This window comes from Chelmon rostratus, chromosome 2 (genome assembly GCF_017976325.1).
Source record: "Chelmon rostratus isolate fCheRos1 chromosome 2, fCheRos1.pri, whole genome shotgun sequence".
In the NCBI taxonomy this organism is placed as follows: domain Eukaryota; kingdom Metazoa; phylum Chordata; class Actinopteri; order Chaetodontiformes; family Chaetodontidae; genus Chelmon; species Chelmon rostratus.
This window is the reverse complement of record NC_055659.1, coordinates 20,566,536-20,592,902: the sequence shown is the minus strand read 5'-3', so window position 1 is coordinate 20,592,902 and position 26,367 is coordinate 20,566,536. Positions and strand designations below refer to the sequence as shown.

Below are 26,367 nucleotides of genomic sequence, written 5' to 3'. Positions count from 1 at the left end.
GTTTTTAAAAAGCCTCTGAGATTGTTTTGTCTGACATGTCCTGGCATCCTTCAGTTACCTGGCAAGGTAGGATTCCAGTGAAGCAGAAAAACTGTGCAGAGAAAGAAGTGTGTAAGTTGCAGGCATAATTTTTACACTACAGCTGTTGTCAACCAGTGTCAGTGTCATGACAAACAGTCATGGATCAAGTTTTAGTTTTCACACAAGAGCTTGTTAAAATGTATATCTGTTTCCACTGTCTCACACATACAGAAAAAATGGCTGTCCCCATGAGCAAAAAGTGTTGTTATTATGAGATCTGTACTGTGCTGTTCAGCAGGACAGCAGAACTGCAGAATTGAAACCATTTGGCTTAAATTGTAGGACATTATCTGGTACTGTAAATAGTTCTGGTCTTATTAACTCCCCATCTGTTTTTTCATGTTCTACTGTAAATAGGTCCCACTCGACCTGCAGTAATAAGACCGTGGGAGTGTTTTCTTCTTTAAAAGAATTCTGTCAACCCAAAACGCCTTCACTGACATTATTATTCCTCTTTCTGAGTCAGTCTTGCATCAGTCTTGGTGGGAATGAGAACCAAATAACGCTGCCTGAATCTGTATGCTCTACTGTATGGCTCCTGCAGGAGGGGAACTTAGTGGGACTTGTGGGCAGCCTGTATATGGAGGTTTGTTTTGGGCCATTTTGTTGCACTTCTGAAAGTAAGGGTGATAATGTTGTCTCTGTAACTTCTGCAAATGTAGTGGTCCAGTGAACCATTTTTATTGTCTTTTTTGTAGTATATCTTATCAGTGCAGTTGGTTTAGTTTGTCATCTCTTGGATGAGTCCCAAAACAAGTGAATAATTGCAATGCAAGTATATTTTTATGAGATACTTGTGAGAGGTGGTGTTGTTCTTGCAAAGTTGTTACTGTGTTGCACTGCTGTCTACGGTGAGTAGCGTAATTCAGCAGGGTATGCCAGTAAAGAAGCGTCCACTTACAGGAATGATGTGAGTAATGTTGAGTAATATTTTGGGTTGCACTCATTCGGGCATACGGGTTCAGTAAATTTCCATGTCCTTCCCTCCCTCCCACTGTCTCTCTACCCCAGAGGGAGCAAGGTGTCTCCTTCCATATTGTTTCTGTCTACACTTTTGTGTCAGAACCGAAACATTCCTCACCATGTTTATTGGTTTCTGGTGTCTGTTGCATTGACACGTGAAAACAGTATCAAGTTATCCGTGAGCTTGCATATGTTTTGGCCTTGTTTTTATGGAGCATTACAAAACTCAAGAAAAACCTAAGACTGATGTTCCCCCACTACCAGTTATCATTAGCCTTCCTGTCTTATGTTTTATATGTCATACCATCAGGTAGATATCGTGCCATACATGCTACAGTTAAATCATTTGAGGTGATCAGTAAGGTTCCTCCAAAAGATTGCATAAATGAATGAAAACCTTTTCCCACTTTCCTGCACCTATAAAAATACATCTGTCTTTCATCAGGACTATGAAGCTTGGTTCAATTGTCTTACTAGTGCTAAATTTATCTTTTTATTTCTTTCATTTCAGTAAAACCTGGAAGGGAGATGACAGATTGATGTACCTGACCCAAATGCCTTGACCACACAATGTTAAAATCTAACTCCCCACCCTGTTTCCTTCATTCTTTCTTTTTTTTGTGCCCCTCCAACCCCAACACTCACAAACACCCCTCTATTTTGCTTTCCTGAATGCAGTGTTGGACAATGGCCAGTTCACTTGAGACAGGAAGACTTGAATGAAATGAAATATGACTGGTGAACGTGCAGAGTTGAAGCACGAGTACACATCTGGGCATACACTTATGCCAAATAAACTGAGTGCACTCTTGATCATGTTTATTTAAAGCACAAGCCGTAAACAACACTCCAATTATACTTCGAATTTCTGTTAATATGTTAGATATATGCTTCCTCAGGTGGCCCTTCAAGTTATTAACTGGACATCTGAGATTTTTCCACAACTTGTGATGCTCTTCATCTATGAGCGTATTGATACTGTTCAACTAATTGATGTGTTATTTTCTCCCTCTCTCTCCTTCTGTAGTGGATGTGATCGTCAGCAATCAGGTTTCATTATCCATTCATGGGAAGCAGCCCATGGACCTAAGTGTGACCCAGAGGTTCTTACATCGCAGCCCAGATTCGGCCATGCTGGCCCCCCGCCCTCCCTTCTTCCTTGGACCCCTCACCTCTCAGCATTGCTCCAAGTTTTCCCAGCAGCACTTGCAGGTAAGGGCAAACGTGTCAGGTGAACAGCACTCTTGAGCCTTAGTAGGCTGACGGTGACAAAGGAAAGCTTCAGCAGCACCAGAAATAAACAATGAGTGACAGTGAGTGTGAAGTGGGCATTAGTGTGACTTATGGTTGGGTAAATACATTGGTTAAATGTTTGAATGATCGTTTGTTTGTTAGTTTTGTTTTGTTTTTTGGTGAGTGCGGTTAAGTTGTCAAAATAAACACATTAATATTTCTGTAGCATCAGCATTCAGTACATAAACAGAGACTTGGTATGACTGAGTATACACGTGAAATTTATTTGGGTGAGGATGAGATGCACAGAGCGAAAGGCAGATCGACCTCCTGCCACATTAACCGCAAGAACGAACCAGTTGCTTTTGTCACACGCCTTTACCCAGGTTACACAGGTTATTCAGTCATGTAGAGAGGGTTTTTTGTCAGGAAATGTGATTGTAGCAGTGTTTGTCTCATGCAGTGTATGCGTAGTTCAAGCAGAGCAGACTAGTCAGTGTAAATATCTCTTTTTTTCTTTTCAGTTAAACATTGAACACAGGCAAAGAGAGATGGAGGAGGAGAAAAGAGAAGAGCTACAACAGCTGATTCGAAAGAAAAAAGACGAGCAGAGTGAGTATCACATGTAATGTGCTTTCGTAGGTTCCCTGAAAGACCGTTTGACTGTTGACGTGCTCTTCACCTGAGTCATAGCACACTGTAGGTTTCAATGAAAAAGAGGGGGATTTCCAGAACTGTGGTGTATTCTCAGATTCCAAGGAAATTTGTGCTCATATCAAACCAAAGTCAAACAAACACACTTGTTTCAGGAAACACACGCTTCTTTTATTTTTACCATGGAGAGGAAATGAAGAGTCACAAATATCCTGGATCCTACTTCAGACGCCTCATGGCTTCTTACTGATACTACACTAATATACAGTACTGTGAAAAAAAACTATTCATATCTCACTATCAAAAACATTTTGTCATTATTTTATATTATCTGCCCCACTGTTGGCTATAGGTCTACTTATTGTATGGCTGTACATGACACAGATCACTGTCTTTTTCCTGATGAAGTGACTTTATTAACTGGTAGGTGCTGTAGCCAGTCCTCTGGTAAGGCAAAAACTTCGGGAACATATAATTATGAAGAGCCAGCCCCCCCATGACAGGGTTACCCCCAACCACTGCAGTCCTACACCAGGATACAGGTGAGAGAGACAAAAATACAACTGTGACATTTTATCGTTGTAATATTGCGGAGCTCCAGAAGGCCTGATTCCTTTTCAGATTTTAATGAGAGTAATACAATAATATTCATATTAAGAATTATTAAGAAGCAAATCCCCTCATACCGTCTCATGAGTGAAGCAGCCCATCCAATAATGTTTTGGTTACCTAGGCTCCCGGTTCCTGACATGTCACCAAAGCCTCACCCTATACCCTGTGACCAGCGTAAAGACCTTGCCCTGCGTAGGACAGGTGAGGTACCTCTGTTTGTTTGTGTCTGTGATGGGGGTTCCCACCCTGAGGTTAAAGCTGTGAAGGTCACTGGTGATTTTCCATGACAGGTCTGTTGCGATGCACTCTATGTAATTTGAGTTGATCTGACTGCATAGCTCTGTGGGATATTTTGTTCAGTGTGATACTTTTCACTGTCTCACTAAACTGTCATTACGTTACATATTCTGGACTTGAGAATGAGAGAGCAAGGTAGAGAATGAATGTACCCAGGAGTTGCCTTTCCAGTAAGATGAAGGAAGCTCATTAAGCACCAGGCCTGCAGGGCCATAGAGAGACTGAACAGTCATAAAAACAACAGCGACAGCAAGACACAAAGACCAAAGCAGTTACATAACCTTAACTAAGGTATGTGTAAAATGAACTGCGTGAGAGTCCAGAGCAGGTCTCCTTCATCATGTGAATGAGAGTGGGAGTGTTTTTATCTTCCTGTACATATCTGAAAGTACACTAACCATTCAAAATGGAATTATATATTGCCCTAAAACCCTTAGGTGACATCAGACACACACCCTTCAGTGCTTTCTTTGGCTCAGCGACAACACAAAGCTGCCTTTTATCTGCTCTGAGCCAACCACTGATTGATTGTTTTGTTTGGGTTTATTAGAGCCTGACCAATGTAAACATGGATCTTTTTTTTACGCTATAGACCAGGATCGAGGTATTTCCTTGGTTCAGATGTGCTGCAGATTGTTTTAACTTGTTTTTTTAATGGCAATGAGTGTATCATTATACAACGTAGTGTGTGCATTACTGAGTGAGAGCATTTTTGCTGTTGTAGAAAATGTATGACATCAGTCATCTTATCATCTGTTGGTTTGACAGTAATAGGTGTCTTTTCATTAGACCTAAGAGATAATTATGTCTGCGTGTGTGCTTCTTCACCTATTCATTTTTACATATTTGTGTGCGTGCAGTCTCTGAGCCCACTCTGAAGTGCAGGATAAGGAAGCTCATCAGTACAAGGCCAAACCCGCTGCAGCGAAAGATCAGCGCCCCTCCTGCTGTCAAGCACAGGACAGAAACTCTGGGTAGAATATCTCAATCTAACTGGAATCCTGTCATGTTCTTATGCTTCTGTTTTATTTGTGTCTTTGATAATTCTAACTTAATGTTGCTTTCACGTGCCATTTCTGTCTCTGTTCTGGTAGCATTGGCAATCACGAGTTGATAGGTGTGTCTCAATTCTGTCACCCAGATTCTTCCCCCAGCAGCAGCAGCAACCCAGCATCAGGGTGCAGCTCACCCAACGACAGCCCCCTTTCAGATAATGGCTCACTGGCTCATGAGGTGAGTCCTTCCTTTATATATTATATATATATATATAATTGCACATGGGTAGCAATTGCAGTATAAAATGTATGCTGCCTACAGATTAATAATAATAATAGTGTTAATACTATTATACAGAAGCAGAAAATATACAAAACAGTAAAAAAATATATGTAATATTGCACAATATGTAAAGGATATGAACGTATGTTGGCATGAATGACAAAAAAAGAAGTGTTCAACCTTCATGCACCTCTGCTTTATATTCCCAATCTGGATAATTTCATAAAATATTTCCTTTCTTTTTTACTTACTGCATGATGACACAAGTGTTGGTCCATGTTTTTTTGTGACTTTACTTTTGCTGTCTAAAGGACAATCACCCACAGTTGAATGTTACTTGTGTGTTAAATGCAGTACAGTAATGGTGCCTGTACTGTATAAAGGGAGATTTGAGACGGCCAGATGGTCCATTGTGCAACTACATGTTGCATGATCACCCCTCATCTTATTTAAACATCAGTAGATTAATATTTTAATAATATAGTATTTATATATAGAAATCATGTCAGATGATGTGATCATTTGACATGATTATCTGTACAGATGATCTGTATAATTAATATTTCTGTCTGTCTCACTGTCTGTCTCATTCAGGCACACAAGTTGCTGCTGAAGGATGGTAGTTTGGCCCATTTCACTTTACCTCCCAATCCCACTGCCATGCCCAATATCACTGCTGGACTTCCTGCACAGGTGAGTAACAATACATTCTGGGTTCCCTTCAGAATATAACTGTAGATTCATGATATGAATGTATGTGTATCTAAGACTGAATGTCTAAAATAGTACCTGCACATATGCACACTAATAGAAACGGTGGTTCATTCAGGCTTTCACTTCCCTCTTGATATCTGTGGTACTTTCATATCTTGTGAATCAGTCATGTGACAGTTTACTCACTTCATGCGTGGTTAATGTGATTCTTGAGTCTCTACATTAAGCTCTCACCCTATGTACTAACCATCATTTGTTCTCATTTGCTAACTGCTCATTTGCATTAAGCTGCAACCATGATGAGGACCCTCCTAATGCCTAGTAACCTCTCCAGCATTTCTTACCACTGTCTCCCCTGTCCTCTCCTCTCCACTCCTCTCTCCCCAGGCTGACCTGCGAGTAGCAAGGCCATTGGCAGTATCTGCTCTGCATCAGGTGTACCTGCCTCTAGAAGGAAGCAGTCCAGCCCTTGCTCAGCACCTGCAGCCTGTGCTCATACTGGAACCGCATACTGGACTGGTGCACTCCCAACTTGTCTCTCGTGAGTTGTGTTACTGTAAATGTGTTGTGCAGCAGAAACAGAAAAATCTCAATATGCACATATGCAGAACACATGCATTTGGACACGCAAATGACAACACAAAGGTGTATACATCCACATTTGAATCATCTTAATTGTGCTGCAGCTTGTCCATAAAAGCTCAAGGATCTTTATTTTGAACTCACCCGTGGGGATTAGAGATGACACAGATAGCTGGATGGCTAGAAAATGACTTCCAAACAACTGACAGAATGCATACCAACTTAATGCGTCTGCAGTTTTATTCCCAAAGGAAACCTACCATGAAAGATGACTTCTTGGAATTCATGCATGGGACCTTAGATAACTATTATGCTGAAATGGCATCACTGCTAGAAGAAGGAAGGGAAGCCTGGTGTCTTCCTCTTTTAGGGCCATGCTATTAACAAAAACCTCGAAATATCCAAGTTCTTTGCAATTCAAGTGCTTGGTTCAAAGTTCGTCCTTTCACAGAGACAGATTTCTGACATGTTCATATTGACCATGTCAGAATCCCAGAAACCTGCTGAAGAAGATGAAGAGGAGTACTCTGCCATTGAAGCTGTGTTTGACCCCTGAGCTTCTTAGCTCCAGTGACAGTGCAAGAAAGGCTGCCTTTAAGAGAGTTTCTCTCTCAAGGTGCTAAATGAGACACATGTGCCCACAGAGGAGCTCGTAGAGTGGCAGAGATGGCAGGACTACATGGGGCTCAGCTGTGCTTTGTGAACCCTAAACCATCCCACCAAGGTCAATTTTGCCAAAGCCAAAGTAGCACCTTTGGCAGAGTTTGCACTGTGAAACAAATAAATTCCCACAGAGAACAGTCCTAGGTGAGCATGCAAAGAGAGCGTTTGCCAGCCTTTTCTATAAATGTATATCAGGCTTGTACAAAATTCAGAATTCAATTCAATTCAGGAAGTTAATTTGAATTGAATTTGAATTGGCTCCACCCCCAGAGGATATGGAATTGAATTGGAATTTTAAATTAATTGCAATTCATTCAGAGAAATTCATTCTAACCACATATCAATGAGAGTGTGATACTTAGCATGTTTTTTCTTCCATATTGGAATATCTGAAATACAATAAATACAATACAGAGACTATTATTGAGCATACATACTTATATTAAAAAACAATATTTTCATTTTAAAGTAATCAAATAACACAAAGCTGTGGTGAATGCATTAATTGTTATATTTACTTCACGGGGTAACAGTGCTACATTTAATGATCATCACCTCATTATCATTGAGGTGGCATCACTCTGGTCGGAATATCTTTCCACCAACACTAAATATCCTCTCAGCAGGTGCAGAGGAAGCAGGTATGGCCAGATATTAGCATGCAAGTAGAGCAAGATTTGGGAAACGATTTTGGTTTTCTTTCCAGAACAACAAGTGGTTGGTACCCTCTGTCAAACATGGGGCACTCAAGTAAGGTGGGAGCTCATGTGATGTTGCATGTTGCTGTAATCAGAAAACTCAGAAGTACAAACCAGCTATAGCCCTTAAATAGGGTAGTACACAACAGTCCACCCAAAACAAAATGTCCGAAATGTTTGGACAACCATTTTGAAGACTAGGATAAAGTAAAGCATTCTGGGAAATGAAGTCTTGTCTTTTCTGGTTTTGCTCCATTTCAGTGTTCACAATTTTAAGGATCAGTTTTGTTGAGTATATATTTGTAGTGACAAATTGTGGTACAAATGGGGCCATTTTTTGTTAAAAATATACAAAATCGTGCTGTGGACATAAGGTAAGGCCCTATATTAATATACTGTAGATATTAAATACATATTGTAATCATATAAGTCTGTACAGAATCTTTGTTAACTATACTTTCATTATCATGAATTTCTTTGAATTTCATGGAATTTCAATTCTACTTCCTGCAATTCGAATTTGAATTGCAATTCCACTTCCTGTTTTGAATTTCAATTCAAATTCATATTGAAATTCAAGAATTGAATTTGTTTTTGGGGGTCATTCTCAATTCAATTCCGACTTTTGTACAAGCCTGATGTATATGTCGGAAACTACATGGTGAGGTAGAGCAGCAAGAGATGTCTCACTACCTGAGAGCGTCTACAACAGGAACCACCCTTTACATATGTAGGTTTGGATGTTTTCAGACCATGGGAGGTCATCACATCTGGACTGGAGGCAGCAGTGCCCACAGCAAAAGATTGGCAGTATTGCTTACCTGTATGACCCCAAGAGCTGTCCATATGGAGTTCGAGTTGTGTAAATGCATTGCTCAGATTTTTCCCCGTTCCCTGTGAAAACAATCGTGGTCAGACCATGGCACCAACCCCATTGGTGCTTTCAAGGGCTTGAAGCTAGCACTTGAATGAATTGATGAGATCGTTTTGAAGAACTTCCGTCATAACGCAATCTTTGGTACCAACCTGCTTTGAAATCATTATAAGAGGGTGCAAGTGTTAGCAGACATATTCTGGCCAAGGTTACACACAGAATATTTGAGTATTCTTCAGAGCAGCTAAGTGAAGGGATGTGTTGTTGCTAAACACATTTAAAGCTTATCTTAGAGTGTTTTCTGACCATGTTGTTTCATGTGGGCTTGATAAACAGGGACAACCTGGTAAAAAAAAATGTATTTAATTACCAAGGCTGCCATTAAAATTTTAAAAAGCTGTAGGAAGGTATAAAGGCGGATGCAGGGAGTGCAGGATGCAGGCATTTTAAAAACCATCAACTCATAAAATAGTGTGATTCAGACTTGCAGTAGAGAGACGGAGCGTGAGACTATGGACGGAATATTTTACAGTGATATAAAAACTTCATTTGATCACAAAGCATAATGTTACTCGACAGTTCTGTGGTTTATCATTGAATTGAATTAACTACACTGCAGACTGTAGTTCTGTTAACAGTGACAGACAGTTCCACATTTAGGCTTCACTCGCCTCCTCTATGAAGCGTCTGTATCCTCATTTCGCTACATTCATATCAAGTATGATAAACTGGTCGTGGGCCACATCTCCAGGCCCTGTCTCTCCCTCTTTATCTCCTTGTAGTCCTTGTGCATTAGTTCTGTGCTATTGACTATGTAGTTACTGTGGCTGCTTTGACACACAATATCTTTGTGTTCAAGTTTGCTGTCTGCTGTAGTGTAAAAAATCTGAAATTAGTATTATTGTATGGAAATAATTGCTCAGTTTATGCAAAATAGGCAAGTTACGCCTACACATCCACTACTGTGCATATAATCAATCTTATGTTTCAGCCATGTTGAATTAAAAACATCATCTGGCTAAGAACATTATATCCCTTTTTCTTGAAAGACAGCCTGTGTTATGGTTAATATGCTGATTATGATCTAAGTATGAGCCTATGCATTTAATAGCTTAATAACCACAAATCAGTAAAAACCTTGGAATGTGACTTGATTGTGCTTTGAATATGTTATGTCTGATAAAGGCTCTGGATGTAGACAGGGTGCAACTAATACTAACTAAAATGTCTGCTGTGAAAAAGGTTTTTTTCAATCTAAACCAAAGACTGTAGTACCAACATTGATGTCCTCTGTCTTGTACTAGAGTTCTTTTGCTGGAGATTATAAACAGCACAAGGGTGCCCTCTACTCGGCACTTGATAGTGATGCAGTTTTGCTAACAATAGAGAAATATGCTGTAAATTCAAGCATATGCACTGTAATCTCTGAGTTCTACAGTCTAAAAAAGTGTTTTTTCCTTTGTATCATTTTCAACCTGAAATACATATGGTATATTTTACTCTGCAATACTTTTTTCATTTCTGAGTCAGATATGATAATAAATGCCACAATTAGATTTTCTTTGCCTGTCACTCTTTCCATTTCCATTTTACTTTCCTTCTCCCCATTTGTTTCGTTTCTTTTCATCTTCTGCCATTTTTGTCATGTTTATCAGCATCCTTATTTTGCTTCTTGATTTTTTCTCACATGTAGCCTTTGTCTCCTCTCCTTCTATCTGCCCTCATCTTTATTTACCTGTTCATCTCTCTCTTCCTTCCGCAGTTCATAGTTTGAGCTCGGTTCCCATGCAGCAGCCACAGCAGCAGCCGTCCAGAAGGGAAGGTGTAGTTACCTTGCCCTCTCACAGACCCCTGGAGCGAACACGTTCAGAGCCTCCACCCTACAGCCACCCACCCCTTACTCTGCATGCCAGCCACACTCACACACACAGTCACTCACACACCCAGCACCACCTGACCCAGCAATACCACAAGAGCAGTCTGGAGAGGTTCAAGCACAACGCACACCTGAGCAAGGTGAGAGGAGGCAGACATAGACACACGCATGTCACACACGAATATAAAAAATGGTTAGCTCTCATACTGACAGTGGTAGGTCTTCATGAGATTGATGATTATATGTAGTCTTTGTGTGGACTTGTGTATGGACATTCATTATTTAAAAAATATAAAGCTTGATTTTGACTAAATATTATACTGATATACAAGAGCCAGTTAAAGAGAGCGTTGGCAACTTTAAGACTTGTAAACACTGTAAAACTTATACCTTATCTTAGCTGACAAGCAAGTCCATTGAGAAGCCTCGTCTGACACAGATCCCATCGGAGGACATGGACCTGGAGGAGATTGGCTCGGGATCTGGCTCAGGGCCAGGGTCCGTGTGTGGCTCAGAACCGGGCTCAGTATGTGAGGATGGCTACCGCAGGAGACAGAGCACTACCAGCTCAGACTCAGTTTATGACACTGAGTCCACTACCTCCTCACGGGAGAGCTTGATCGAGCCCTCACATTCTCTCAGTCAGGTACTAAATTCCACAAGAATAATGTTTAATAATTAGCATTAATTTTTCAATCAAATAAATTACTCATCATGTGACTAATAACAAAGGAAAAAATAAAAGCATATATGCATCCCTTGTACTTCTCTACATGAATTCACTTGCTTGAACCATATTTTTGACATCAGAGGGCGCTGTAGCTTTATTTATACAAGATGAAAAGAATGAGCATTACAGTATTATGGCAGCATGCTTGGCAATGCTGAATTTTCTTCATCAGTTTCTTGTTCTAGACAAGCAGTATTAAATTGACCAAATAATGAGTAGTTGCAATGTACTACAGTGAGGCATTCGATTTATGAGTACGTGGAAGTTTAGTCCAGTTAGTCTTTGCTGTATGCTGCTGCTGATAAATGCTCCTTCATTCCCTGTTCTCCTCTTCACCCACTGCCCTGGGAAACACAGAGACAGGTGATCCTCAGACCAGGTCTTCAGCTGGACCACCCAGGTGTGCCTGCCCTAATTTGGCCTCACCAGCCTCTGGTTCGGACCCAGTCCTCCCCAGCCTCCACCTCCCTGCCTCCTCCTCCACATCCACCCACCACCATACCTTCCCTCTCACTTTCCAGCCCTGCTGCAGATGTCCAGCTACGCTTCACCACAGGTGAGGGACACTTTTTTGTACAGGAAAATATGAAAAAGAAGCCATGAATGCCATGACCATGTGACATATTTTGGTTACAATTCATGCACAATTGGATAATGAAATACTGAAGAAGGAAAATGCGGTTAATGGTTATGATATGTAATGATATTTTTTTGTGTGTTTGTGTATGTGTGTACCTAGGTCTGGTTTATGATGCTCAGATGCAGAAGCACCAATGTACCTGTGGGGACAACAGCCGCCACCCTGAACATGCTGGGAGGGTACAGAGCATCTGGTCTAGACTGCATGAAAGGGGTCTCAGGAGCCAGTGTGAGGTATAGTACACACACACACACACTAAACTGGCAGATGCATACCCATAGAGACAGTGTTATGCAGTGTGTACATATATATATATATATATATGCTTGTGTGTTTGTGTTTTTCTGTGTGTAGCCCATCCGGAGCAGGAAGGCCACTCTAGAAGAGCTTCAGTCAGTTCATTCAGAAAAACATGTGCTTCTGTTCGGCACTAACCCACTCCATCGCCTCAAGCTGGACAACCGCAAGCTGGCAGGTAATATCAATAATGGCAATGAAAAAGTACTAATATTACTGTGTAGTCATTATAATAATAACAATGAATGCCATAAATGATCTCTTGCAGGAATCTTATCTCAACGGATTTTTGTGATGTTACCATGTGGAGGAGTAGGGGTGAGTGCCGCACACACACACACACACACACACACACACACACACACACACACATATCACAGACCCCTTTAAAGCACAAGTCATATGGGAATCTTTCCACTTATCTAATTGCATTACTGAACAGCAAAGATTACATGGCTGATTATTCCACATTACACAATTAAGCTAATAATACGACAAATTGTTAATGCTATTGTTTTTGGCTGAGATAGCTTTGAAACTCAATCAGAAATCAAAGGCTGTACAAAGGTGAGATGTGGAAGAAAGAGAGAGGGAGAAAGAGGGTACACACAGAGACTGCAGCTTGGAGGGGTGCGTGCCAGTGAAATGAATGTTGGCAAACAGGGAATGAGAAAGCAGGACAAGAAAAAGAAGATAAATTGTGAAGGTAGGAGAGCAGAATAGATTAGATTTAACAATGGAATAAGAAAGAAGAAACAATGAAGAGAGTAAAAAAATGACTTTTTTTCTCCTCTAGTAAGGCTAAAGCCCATGAGAAACAGTTGTGAAGCACAATGAGAGGACAGAAGAGGAAAGGAGAGGAGGTAGGAAAAGAAGGGGGCAGGGTGTCAGTTGATAAGACAACTGATCTGCCTGGATTTCCGGGCCTTTGGCCGCTCTGGTGAAGAGGGGTGATTGGAACAAGATGGCAAAGTCTGCGATAAAAGAAATTCCTCTGATTTCATTGTTCCACCACAGCACACCACCAATGTGAGTTTTGAAACTTGGAGTAAAATTGCAATACAGAACAGGGTTTGCAGAGAGATGAGATGCAACAAAGAGAAAGTGGGGTTGAAAAAAAGTCTCTTAGCAATTATTAGTATCCACACAAGTTAAAGGTCTACCATTATACATTTTTCATTGAATGCATAACAAGAATATGTGGTACTGTAAGAACAGATGAATAGAATAGATTCATGTCATTTATTATTTCAAAATAAAGGAAGCACAGTCAAAAATAAACTGAGGAAGCTCAACTGATGAAATGTTGGAGACCTGCTGATTTGCATTGGGACTGTCAGGTACAATTCTGCAAACTGGTTTGACTGGGTTTCAGTAAATCTTGCAGTCAAGTTGAATCAGTCGAGACAAAGTCCAGTTTTCAGTCTGAAAAACTTTTTTTTTTTTTAAACATGCAGCAGCTTTCTAACCATTCAAACAGCAATCATTTTTAATTGCATATTCAATTAACATCTGTGACATATGTCGAACTGACTTTACGCAATTTATCATTGTTTCACTGACAGGTAGATATCGATACAATCTGGAATGAACTTCACACATCAGCAGCTTCCCGTATTGCTGCAGGATGTGTCACAGACCTGGCACTGAAGGTGGCACAAGGAGAGCTGAAGGTGGGTCTTTTTACCAAATACCTCATCAGCAAACACCATGTGTTTTCAGAGGAAAGTCAGAGCTGTGGTGTAGCGGGTTGTTGTTGTGTAGTACGGTACAGTATAGCTTTGGTAACCACTAGATAGCTCTAGTCTGCAGTGTTTAACATATAGTATGTACAACAGCATAACCAGGTGTAATATGTGAACTGTGATGGTTGGCCTACTGAAAGCAGCAAGGTGTTAATGTTTTTGCTCTCCTCTCACAGAATGGCTTTGCAGTGGTTAGGCCCCCTGGACACCATGCAAACCACTCCTCCCCTCTGTAAGTAAAGCAGGATACACACACACACACAAACACACACACACACACACACACACACACACACACACACACACACACACACACACACACACGTACATACCAGGAGCCAGGAGGTCTCTGCAAAGTGTTTCAAAGGATTTATTACAGATCAGCTACACTTCTGAGCAAGAGAGAGAAAGTGTGAGAGAGCCTATATCTCTCTGTCTTAATGTGTGTGTGTCTGATCTTGTGTGATGTGTGCTACCTGCCTGCTGCCCCGAGGCAAACTACCTCCTCCGCTCAGTTTCTTTTAAACTTTCAAGACACAGAGCAAAGCACCTCAAAGAAGAACTATGTGTGCGTGTGTGTTTGTGTATGTGTGTGTGTGCGTGTGTGTGTGTGCATGTGCGTATTTGTATGCATGGATTTGTGTCAGGCTTTGATATGAGGCATTAGCCAAGTAACCACATTCAGCTGGGACTGTGTGTGTGTGCTCAGCAGTGCTTGTCACTGGTTATTTATGGGATGATAATGACTTTTCTTGATGAACAGTTTGGACAGCACATATGATATACCGTTGACACACACACACACACACAAAAGCACACACAGTTTACGACACATGCTGACACTGCCACTTCCAAGATTCCTCCATTGTTTTTCATACATCAACACTTTTTGTGCATACCTTTACTGTGCGCAGTGAGTGTTGAGGGAACTGCTGCGGCACGTTGTGAGTTCATTTCTCTGAAATCATCTCACACGTCCTGCCAGCAATTCATACTGTTATCATTTGGAATGTGAAGTGAATTTTATGATAAGCTTGGTTTTCTGTTTGTCTCAATATTTGTGGGTTGCGCATTTCTCAGGAGTGTAACAGTTTAGATTCAGCATAATGTTCTATGTGAGAAGCCATTTTTGTTTGTCAGCAGTGGAAGATGAAATACAAAACAACTTGAAATGAAACATCCCCATTTCTCAAACAATTTCTCAAATATTTGCTGTAAAAGTTTGCATGATTAGAGTTTCCATCTTTGACTTGCACATTAAAGTGAGTCCTGTGATTGTCGCAACCTGGACTGAATAGCTAGCACATGACCATGGCAACAGAACTTGAATCATCGTCTTAGAGGTTCCTAAGGTTCATATGGTGATTCTATCTATTTGCTGTCCTGATTAACACATGTGGCTGCCTTTCTCCCTCTCTGTTTGTCCGCAGGGGCTTCTGTTTCTTCAACTCTGTGGCCATCGCTGCCAAGCAGCTCCAACACAAACTCAACGTCAGCAAGATCCTCATCATAGACTGGGTGAGGACCCACCACATGACCAGCATCACTGGTACCCATCTGGACAGGAGTAAACAGACGAAAACGCTCATGCACAACACACAAATGGATCGTGGGCACAAACAAGGTCCCAGAAGCAGAGCAGCCCTCTACAGTAGCACTCCTATTTATCATTTAGTTCATATAAGCACTGTTATCTCTGGTCTCCATGTGCAATCTGAACTGTCACGTGTGCTTAGAGTAGACACAGTCAGTCAGTTCAGTCATATGAACGCACACCCACACGCACATATGCAGATATTGATACGCAGCCAGGTAGTCTCTCTGTTCACCAAGTGTGTGTATCTGTCTTTACACACACCATGCCCTCTGACATACTACTACATCAAACACTAATCATTACCTGCTTAATCAAAAAGCTTTTAAAGTTAGAACACATTTGTCATTGACAGGGAAAAGCCTTGAAGGTTTTACAAACCCAGGTTACTGCATTTTGGGTGATATATTTTATGTATGTGCCATAATAAGAGAAAAGACAATGTAGTTATCATAACTTTTTTGTGATTTGTGTCTGTGACGTATGTGAATCCATCAAGGTTTTAATTACATGTGAAATACATGCTTCAGTCAACTTCTTAACCTGACATCCAATCATATCCAGGACATTCACCATGGCAACGGCACCCAGGAAGCTTTCTATAATGACCCAAGTGTGCTGTACATCTCTCTACATCGCTATGACGATGGCAACTTCTTTCCTGGTAGTGGAGATCCCAGTGAGGTAGGTCGTCTTCCACAGCAGTGCTGTGTTTTTCTGCTTTTGTTTGTGTTGTCATGGTGATGTCTTTGCATGTAGATTCTTGTGAACACAATAGCTCAAGAACAACATGAGAAACATTTTCAGCTTCTCTTTGTAGAGCAGGTGATTTGAACAGAGTCTAATACAGCCATTTTTATTATACTCAGAATTCTACCACCCATGTGAAGATAGATGTGTTGGCTTCAAAATATTTGGCAATTATGTGATTCCAGTGGGACATTAGGGAGCCCCAGAGTGTTGTGTTTAGCATATACTTGTCAAGACAGGAAAAATTATTGTAACAATAAATTCAGGAATAATCTACATGATTTAAAGCCCAAATTACAACTGCATGTGGTCACGATGACTGATGGCAGAGTCTGCACTGCACAGGAAAAAAATGAAACAGGTTAGTATGGACTGCAGTTATTGATTATTTTAGTAATTGAGTGTTCTGCCAATTATTCAATAGATTAATCGAGCAATTAAGACATGTCTCTTAAAATAAGCAACTGAGTTCCTTTTAATGAACCCATTTAATCATTTATATGTCACATTACATTCTGGGTTTTATAGAAAACATTTCCTCAAATGCTAAAAACAAATAAATACAAAAATGAATGCCTAAATGTAATACTGTAATTTCATAACACTGGCTAATATACATTTATTTACTATGTAGAAGGGTTGCCCTACACTAGCTGACACAACTCACTACTTGTGTCTGGTTGTGTGTGTGTGTGTGTGTAAAACTCTGGCACAGACAGCAAAGGACATGAGCAGCATACCCCTAAATGACACCAAGATACAGTAGAGTTTCTCAGCATAGTGTTTTCTATTACTTGGCTATTTTGGAACAAACATTTACCTGCCAGTGTAGCGGCTAGCTTTTCTAGATTTGCTTGTCAAACAGAAAATCTACCCCGCTGACATCATAACTAGTCGCCATATTGATTTATGTTTTTATTTATGTTCTTAACTAGCCATTACATATAACCATAGTTTACATTAATTCTTTATTAGCCTTCATCTCAACCGGCAATTATATTGATTTTCGTTTAATGCTTAGTTACCTTGCGTTGGATCCTGGATGCTTTCTGCTGAGATTCTGAAGCACTGACATTGTGCTATTGTGGTAGGGTAGTTTTAATTTTAAAACACGGCATACAGAGTTTTCATTTTGTTTTAGCCTAAAATGATCGCAAAACTTTGGAGGCTTTCAGTAGTTTTCTCTGGCCTGTCTCTTTTTGTCGCACCTCCCTATTTTCTCTCTCTTCCTCCATTTTGCAATCCATCAATCAATGTCTAATTCACGTCACAAGTCCACAGCGTAAGCACAGTGTGCAACAGTATTAATCATCTATGTGAATCACAGTGCATTGTATATAGTTATATGGATTAAAGTTTTTTAGTAATCCAGTCACTCAGGTTTCTGGAGGAATCATTTCAGCCCTATTGAATATGCGGTCTTGCAGTGTACAAGGGTTTAGGATGAAAATATCTCGCCTACAATTGGGCCTCAGACCAGTCTGAGCTGTCATTAGATCAAACATATTTTAGTTTTACCACTGGAATCCAAGCAATGTGATCCTGTAATTTGAGCTGGTTACAATATAAAGCTGAAAACAAAGTGCTTATCTTCGAGCCTAATCTGAAAGTGTCTTTGCAACATCATTTAGAATCTCTGTCATAGTTGTAGTGTTTTTCTGGCTTAACATAAATAGCTTAAAATGCAATTTAGAATATTATATTTTCTTTTATCCATCGTCTTTCTTGCATTGTCTTTGTCTGCATGATAACTTCATGACTTATTCAACCTGACATTTCCAAATTTCATGTTTTGGCAAATTATTTGCCAATCAGTTTTCAATCAAATGAGTTACGTCATTGTCTCCCCTCTGCAAATGTGTTTATCCAGTGAACTCACCCTTCATAAGCCCAGCACTTGATTTTGTGTATCTACTGTTGGTTTATTTCCCTAGTTCTAGTTTATTTAAGAAACGTCAGGGCTTAGGATGTCAGAACTCCACAACAGGATGTGTACAGTTGAATTGCATGCCTATGTTTGAATACAGGAAATTGAGATGCCTATGAATTCTGCCTGCGGTCTTACCAGAAACCAAGTGTGATGACTATCCCCAGTCAGATGAATTGACCCCATCCCACGGTGGCATTCACCACCCATTCAATCCCCCACATCCCCTCCTCTTACTCTGCCATCCTCCCCCACAATAATGAGGATAAAATAGTCAATGTTTTCCCATAAAATCCCTCGATGAGGGACGGTACATAAAACGCTCTGCTGGCTTGGATGTGGCTTTGCCTTAAGTGGCCCCTCAACCTCTGTTGAGCTGTGTGGTAAACCTCTGGAGTCTCGCTGTCCCCCGTGTAGGTATATAACACACCATGGGGTAGGGGTGTGATGTCATAGCCATAACAGAGAGTGCCGAGTACCACACAGAAACCAGCGAAGGCCTAATCCAGTCCAGCAACTCTTGAAACATGAAAGAGAGAAATAGGACAGAGAGGAGCACATGAGACTTGGAGCAATAGCAGGAATTGTGTGTGTGTGTGTGTGTGTGTGTGTCCATGTGCATGTGCGTGTGCATGTGGGTACATTACTAGTTGGCAGAGGACAGGAGGCCTCATGTGTTTTTCGTTTGCCCTGTGAACATCCCGTCCACTGAGAGAAGAATGGAGACAGACGCTCTGCAATGCTCATCAGCATTCTTTCAAACATCCTCTCACACCCATACACACACACACACACACATTTATACACACACACACAAAGGAAATTACCACGCCTTGTTGCCAAGATTATGTCAATCAACCTCCTCATTCTGCCCTCAAACTGACACATTGACTGATGGTGAAGGGCTTAGAGAACAGCTAAATGGCTGCTAGCAGGACTACAAAGAGAGAGGCAGGAATCCTTAAACCTTTTTTCCAAGACCGGGGCCTCAGTTCACTCTCTGCCCCAAATATGTGAGGTCAAATTGAGAGAACCTCCATCAACTCTGCATGGCATTTTGGGAATACACGCCAATCTCAATACAGCTAAAAAATCCACAAAAACCATTTACAGCATGTGGTATGAGTAGTATACCATATAAGTTTAATTTGACATGTCATATATACAAAAATCTACTACACTTCCATATACAGAATACATACATATATTATTAATATATAAATAGAACATTTTACAACATACAGAATATGATTTTAATACATTGTTTTTATATATCAGGCAGCAGTTGTCAAATGTGAAATGTTTCCCAGTATAGACGTAGCCTAAAGTTGGGGAATCATAAACGGGTGTCGCTCTGTTGTGGCTCAGAGTGATTTATAAGGCCATTTGACAAATTGTATCAAAATCAAAATGGAGGGACAGGGGTGTTGAATTAATAGCCATCCGTCTTTCATTTAGGAATCATAATCACTCCCTGGTGTTGCCTTAAAGAGATTCAGTCACTTTTCCTCGATTGCTGTAATGCAAGGTTTTGCAACAGCTGTGCTGTTTTTGCAAGTACTTGACACAAATCTGTCATCGTCGCGTAGTTTCTCAACCTTTTACCACAACTCATTAACTTTCTTGACATTCACAGAGACTCTTCTCTCTCTTAGTCTGACTCAATCTGTCTCTCTCTGGCCCCTCTCTCTCCCTCCACTCAGGTGGGTGCAGGTGCAGGCGAGGGCTTCAATGTGAACGTAGGATGGACTGGAGGTTTGAATCCTCCCATGGGTGATGCTGAGTACCTGGCTGCATTCAGGTAAAGAGTGAACCCAACCTATCTCTGTTGGCCACATCATATTTCCTTCTTCTTTTCTTCTGTAGTGGTTGAAAATTTTACACAACATTTGCTACAAATTCGATATATTTGCATACATTAATACCAACCATTTACAAAAGCATAACCTAGTTTTCACATTGCTGAATATGTTTCCCTACCTTCTGGCCTGCCACAAGTTTCAGTTTTGTGTCATTGCAGCATAAAAATCAACTTGCATAGACTTAAAACCTGAGATAGGTAATCCACCCCTGAGGATATTGCATTGGTATTTCTTAGTCAGAGTTACATTACAGTTGCATGAAGTGTTGCTTGTAAGATTTCCAGGTTGATATGTTGCATTTTCACCAATGTGAATGACAAGCATGTGTGCCAGTAACAATAACAATAAGCAATCATGTTTATCCTCCTGCTTGAAGCCCACTCTGAAATTGTGGAGCTCAGAACTTGTCATCTGCACCTGTAAGACACACAACACTTTTGGCTGTATTGTCACACAGTTATACTGTATAGTTGGATTGTGTTCGCTGCAATGCATTATGTGTAGTATGTCAAGTATGTTTCATCCGATTGCTGATTTCCTCTGAAAACTAACAGTAATCAATGTCTACACTATTTGCATTAAAGGGCCATTGATTTAGTAATTTCATTAATTGTTGAGCTAAAAATGTGTCAGTGAAACGCACCTTTCCTCTCACCACCTTTTTCATTTAATTCAAGCTGTTTTCCTGAATGAATATAGTATGGTTCTGGTCTGCACTGTAATGAACTCAGAGTGTTTCTGTCAGCAACACTGGCTCGCCACCAGATGATTAAACAGTATGTGAGCTCTACACGGTTCTGCAAGCAACAGACACAGTGGGTGGGCCCCTCGTCAAAGGAAAGATGCTAATGAGCTAACCCATACTGGTAAAATCCATAGAGCCAATAGGCAGGCTCGGAAACACTAAGTCCAGTGTTTACTGGAGCTCTGGATGCTAATTAAGAAACAACTGGTCTTTTCCTGAGCAGGCGTCTGGTTTTGGTATTTTTCATCCAGTTTGGGAAATGGCAAGTGTTTTCATGTGTAAAACTTCCTCAGTTAACCACACTGTAGTACTGTACTGTATTGTGTGTTACCCATAGAGTCTTTACCCTGTATCAAAACTCTGGAGTGTCCTGGTGGTCCAGTGGTTTGAGGCACATACCATTTAGCTCTGATGTCCGGGGTGCATATCCAGCCTTTGTCATATGTCATCATAGAGAACAACCCCATAGTTACTGCCACTGTCAACTGTCTAAATAAGGCAAAGAAAATCCGCAATAATAGTAAGAATGTCATTTGGATTTACAAAACTGTAGCAAGATAGTGAATATTTTTCAGAAGCAAAATGCAGGAAACAGCCCAGGAGAGATTTCTGTAGAAAGACACGCTACACATTTGTTGGAATAATTTTTTTGTGCACTATGCCATCATTCTGTGGATTAACTGGTGCGAATAAATACATAACACGCTATACAGACAAAATTTAATGCATCATGAATTCATGCTTATGCAATTAAGTATCTAGTCTGGTGCCAGTTGTGTAATTCAATTTGAATACATGATTTAGACGCCGGGTGTTCCAGACTGTGTGTTTGTCTCCAGGATGGAACAGAAAACTAGCCAGAGTGCGGTTGTTGATGATGTGTCTCTGTTTCTGGGTGTGTGTTAGTGACAGGGGAAATATTGCGGTCGAGAGCGGTGGTGGGACTCGAGTACAATCAAGAGAAAGCTCAGCTGCGTTGAGATTAAGTGTCATGATGTAGTGTGTGTGTATGTGTGGAGGATTACTAAGGTGGTCAGAATTTAAGGTCAGTATAATCACCAGTAGCACGGCACACACGTAACATCCAGTTTTAACAGAAGAGCTTCAGCATGTGTAATTTTTGGCCTGTGCATAGCATGTATGTGTGCATGCACATATTTCCATGTGCATTTCTAGGTGGCTACTGACGAATAACAAAGTATGGAGCAGAGGAGAGCAGAAGAGAGGAGAAGAAGTGGGGGGTGCATTGTTAGGGAATCCAAAGGCGGCGTAATTAGGCCCAATGGATCCCAGATGGCTGGCTGTCAGTGACGTGAGAAGAGGGACGAGCTCCTAATAGGAACCAGACGCATACAAACGCCTTTGAACTGCCGCTGAGAGAGAGAGAGAGAGAGAATCAAACGCGGCATGGACTGTGTGCTCTTGCTAAATAACTGGCAGCGGGAGAGGAGAGGAAGTGAGGAGGAGAGCATAGAAGCAAGGAAAGTGGTCTCCCCTGAGTCAAGTATACAGTATGTGGGTGTCTCAGTCCAGATATGTCAAGGGCCTCATTTTTATCTGCTTGTGTCACTCGCAACAACAGAAACTTTTCAGCATTTGCCACCTGCCTAAAGTTGTGTGTGAGTCTCTGCTCTGACCATTTTTTTTTAATGTTATATAGCCAGGAAAGGTTTGCAGAGCGCTCATGCTTCTTTTTTTTCCAGCAGTGCTCTGCTTCGCATTCAAACAGTTGCACACATTCACACCTGGGAGCTACCCCACCTTCTAGTGTTGGCCCTTTACCAGGAGTGGATCAAGAACGGAGATCAAGCATGTGGAACATGGCCTTTGATAATTTATCTTTCATCATTTTCAAATAGATGGAGTTTAGAATGAAGTAAATGTTTGTAGTTAACTGTCCAGAAATAAGTCTTACATTGTACAGGGGTCCCACTCCCAAATCAATCACCTAACTATGCAGTGAGTTTTTTTTTTTTTTTTTAAGTTTACAGGCGACTTAAAATCCTATTAATTACAGTGAGTAATCTTTATAAGTCTGTTCTGATGTCAATTCAATCCCACAATGACTTCCTCTCTCACATTATTATTGTATTCGCTGTTCCAAGTTCTCATTTTTTCACAAATCATGAACACCTGTTGAAAACACAATTTCTTATATGTACTAATTTCAGCCAGACCACAGGGCTTGAATGAATGTAACATACGATACAGTATTTGGTTTACAGCATGTTGTTTCCTCTCGTCCTCCTCAGAGCTGTGGTGATGCCCATTGCCCACGAGTTTTCCCCTGATGTGGTGCTGGTGTCAGCTGGCTTTGATGCTGTTGAAGGACATTCGTCATCACTGGGAGGCTACAAGGTCACAGCCAAGTGTAAGGTTCACTCAGCCTGTCATTTACATGCAGCACACACCAACATTAATGTGCTCTGACACACAGACATGGACATAGATCTGAAATCCATTGCACTTAATTATACACATCTATGCTCTTCAAAACGTTTAGCTTGATGAATGATTTCACTGGTGTTGGTCTTATTTTTTTGATTTACCTCTGCCCCATACTACCTCTGGGTTAAATTAATATTCAGTTGTCCTGTACGTCATTTTAATATGGAATGCAGCATAATAGCAGACACCAAGACAGTTATAATAGGTATCCCCTGACAAATTGCAGAATTATATGTGGTCATGACGCACAGACTATTTTCAGGTGGATAAACACTCTGTCTGAAAGGCCTTATTGATGTCAGACATTAGCACCACTCATGAAGTACTGTGTAATGTAAGAGCTTTGATCAAAACAGACAAAAACAAACCAACTACGTGCAACTACGGAGAGAAACTAAAGTTTGCTTACACACTGATTTGGGAAAATCTTTTTGTTTTTCCAGGAATGAACTAAACTGTAGATTCATAGATGTATATTGTAAATCCATTGTAAATAATGAGCATTTATCTGAATAGAAGTGAATGGCATCTACAAGGCAGGGAGGACCACTCTGAACTGATGATGGTGACACCAGCATGTAAACAGTCATTTCAACATTTTTGTGAGTTAGAGGCTGGTGTGAGAAATGACACCAACTGTTTCCAACCCTGAAGGAATCCTTTAATCTTGTTAATCAGTATCTATACAGAGGAATCACTCACCCGTCATTATCTGGCTCAACCTGCGTATGTGTGTGTATGTGTGTTGCTCTCTACCAGGCTTTGGCTTCCTGACCCGTCAGCTGATGTCACTGGCTGGGGGACGGGTGGTCCTGGCTCTAGAGGGGGGACATGACCTCAAAGCCATCTGCGACGCCTCTGAAGCCTGTGTCAGTGCCTTGTTGGGCATGGAGGTGAGAAGTGTGTGTGTGTGTGTGTTTGTGTATACAGCACATGTGTGTGTTTCTGTGGAGATTTACATTAAGCTTCATCCTGTAACCACCTGTTGGGTCCCAGGTGGAGCCTCTGTCCCAGTCTGTGTTGGACCAGAAGCCATGTGACAATGCTGTCCAGTCGCTGAAGAGAGTCATCCATGTTCAGGGTGAGAACTGACACCTAAACACAACACAACCAGCAGCATCCAGAACCCCCAGTAGCACATCATTCACAGGGTTTGCAGCACTATGAAAAATACATGCATACACAGTTTTGAGTGTCTTCTGTTGCAGTGAGTCTTGGGAACTTGGGTAGAACAACCAGCAGACACATGTCAAGGGAATAACTAAACAGATGAAAAAAATCATCAACTAGCTACACTAGTTAGTCAATTAGCCACACATAATAATAATAATGTGTAAATTAATAAATGGAATGACATTAAGACACACACTACAGGCCAAAACTATAGGAGTGAAGAGGGAAGGAAGATACTATAAATGTTCAAAAAAACACAGTGACATGCATTTTCTGCAGGCAGAACCTGCAGAAACAAGCACATAAGACATAAATGAAGTTTTTCATATATGGAGAGGAGGAGTAGAACAGCATAGTTCAGAACCGTTTCAGCAAATCATCTGCAGAATTACAGCTGGCACCAGTGTCTAAGCGAGCAGCTGCAGCAGCCAGTGTGGGCCACATAAACTGCATCTTCACTGTCACATTTATTCTGATGCACTGCACCTTGTTGAGCGGTCCTTGTTGTAAATTAGGGTGATCAGAAACCCTCCATATTTCGCATACTGATGCTGATCCTTCAGATCTTCATTTCTATCAGCCGGTTTGAAGTGAGTACAATTCCAGTATCTGTAAACAATACAAAGTTTATGTTGAAGGGTTGTCAGGATTTGATTTTTATTGGCCAAGTTGTTGTTGCTTCTTGGTGTTGGCTGGTGCATGCTTTTTACCACTATGTTCACCACCTGACACACAGGAGAATTTCAAGTCAAGTCAGTTTTCATTAATATAGCCTCAATGACACAGGACTTCTGTACAACCTGTAGAGCATACAGCATCGTCAGTTCAGACAAGGAAAATGATTCAACAAAATCAACATCCAAAGAAATGCTTTATTTTGTATTTGAAACGAAAACGTGTTTGCTTCTGCTACCATCCTATTGTTTGATTTCACAGCAAAACATTTTGGTCTGATTTTAAGAGATGAGTATGTGACAAGTTAGGGAAACATTTTTCAATTTTTTAGCCACTTTTCTAGTTTGTACAAGCTGTTCAGCTTTTTGCGTTTCCATTCTCTATAACTTTGGTCTCTATTTCTCTACTTAGCAGCTCCCTCTGTCTCCTCATCCCCCCACCCCCCCTCGGTTCTCTGGCCACCTCTCCTCCTCTACATCCCTGTCTCCCATCCCTCCCTCCAGCCGTCCCACACACAGACAGACGCACACACACACACACACACACACACACACACACAGCCGCCCTGGCTCCAATTATCTTCAAACACTTCTCTGGCACACGACCTTCGCAACATCCCCTCCTGATTGCACACAAATGTTATCCCAACCAAATTAGATTAATTAAAAATATTTGCAAAGCCACAAGAATGTTAAGCCCATAATTTAAGCCCGGGGTGAAATATATGTGAGTTGCATGCACAGCCAGATCACACACACGCTCATAGATGAACACGTTTGCAAACACTGATTGATTTTACTTCCACTGTGTGTCACAGGACTCAGGCCCGGAGACCTTGAGAGAACAGATTGAATTTGAGTTAACATTTCTGAAATTACCAACATGGACGATTAGACCACGGGCTGTTTATAACACAGCCAATGCTTATATTCAGATCAAACAGCTATAACTGGTGGATCAAAACATCAAGTGCTGCTTTTTAATAATGCAGCGCAGGCACTTTCCCTCAAGGAACCATTCAGGATGAAAACAACACAACACAACACAACTGAGGCCTTTAATCTTTCTCTATTTCTGTCTCCTTGCCTCCTGCAGGTGAATACTGGCAGAGTGTAAAGGACTCGGCCGCCACAGTGGATCTGTCCTACCTGCAGGCGCAGAGACGGCGGCTGAGACGAGACTCGGACAGCGAGGCCGTCAGCGCCATCGCCTCGTTGTCGATGGGAGCTGTCGCCTCTGACAGGTGAGGATGATGC

At 41.1% G+C, this 26,367-nt stretch overlaps 1 protein-coding gene across 3 annotated transcripts in view; it reads left to right on the top strand.

Annotated features, from left to right (window-relative positions):
• Positions 1-26,367, top strand: part of LOC121619020 (histone deacetylase 7-like) — a 43,540-nt gene that overhangs the window by 14,622 nt on the left and 2,551 nt on the right. For 2 of the 3 annotated variants that reach the window (XM_041954663.1, XM_041954665.1), the window contains exons 2-24: positions 2,072-2,256; positions 2,802-2,889; positions 3,359-3,473; positions 3,665-3,744; positions 4,701-4,814; positions 4,982-5,073; positions 5,713-5,811; positions 6,220-6,373; positions 10,412-10,665; positions 10,926-11,171; positions 11,613-11,811; positions 11,995-12,128; positions 12,250-12,370; positions 12,461-12,510; positions 13,758-13,865; positions 14,114-14,169; positions 15,368-15,455; positions 16,096-16,215; positions 19,912-20,009; positions 23,068-23,186; positions 24,023-24,156; positions 24,260-24,344; positions 26,207-26,354. In XM_041954663.1, coding sequence (XP_041810597.1) covers positions 2,072-2,256; positions 2,802-2,889; positions 3,359-3,473; positions 3,665-3,744; positions 4,701-4,814; positions 4,982-5,073; positions 5,713-5,811; positions 6,220-6,373; positions 10,412-10,665; positions 10,926-11,171; positions 11,613-11,811; positions 11,995-12,128; positions 12,250-12,370; positions 12,461-12,510; positions 13,758-13,865; positions 14,114-14,169; positions 15,368-15,455; positions 16,096-16,215; positions 19,912-20,009; positions 23,068-23,186; positions 24,023-24,156; positions 24,260-24,344; positions 26,207-26,354 — 2,887 coding nt within the window. The remainder of the gene's footprint in view (positions 1-2,071; positions 2,257-2,801; positions 2,890-3,358; positions 3,474-3,664; positions 3,745-4,700; positions 4,815-4,981; positions 5,074-5,712; positions 5,812-6,219; positions 6,374-10,411; positions 10,666-10,925; positions 11,172-11,612; positions 11,812-11,994; positions 12,129-12,249; positions 12,371-12,460; positions 12,511-13,757; positions 13,866-14,113; positions 14,170-15,367; positions 15,456-16,095; positions 16,216-19,911; positions 20,010-23,067; positions 23,187-24,022; positions 24,157-24,259; positions 24,345-26,206; positions 26,355-26,367) is intronic. The other variant, XM_041954664.1, reaches the window with a different exon arrangement.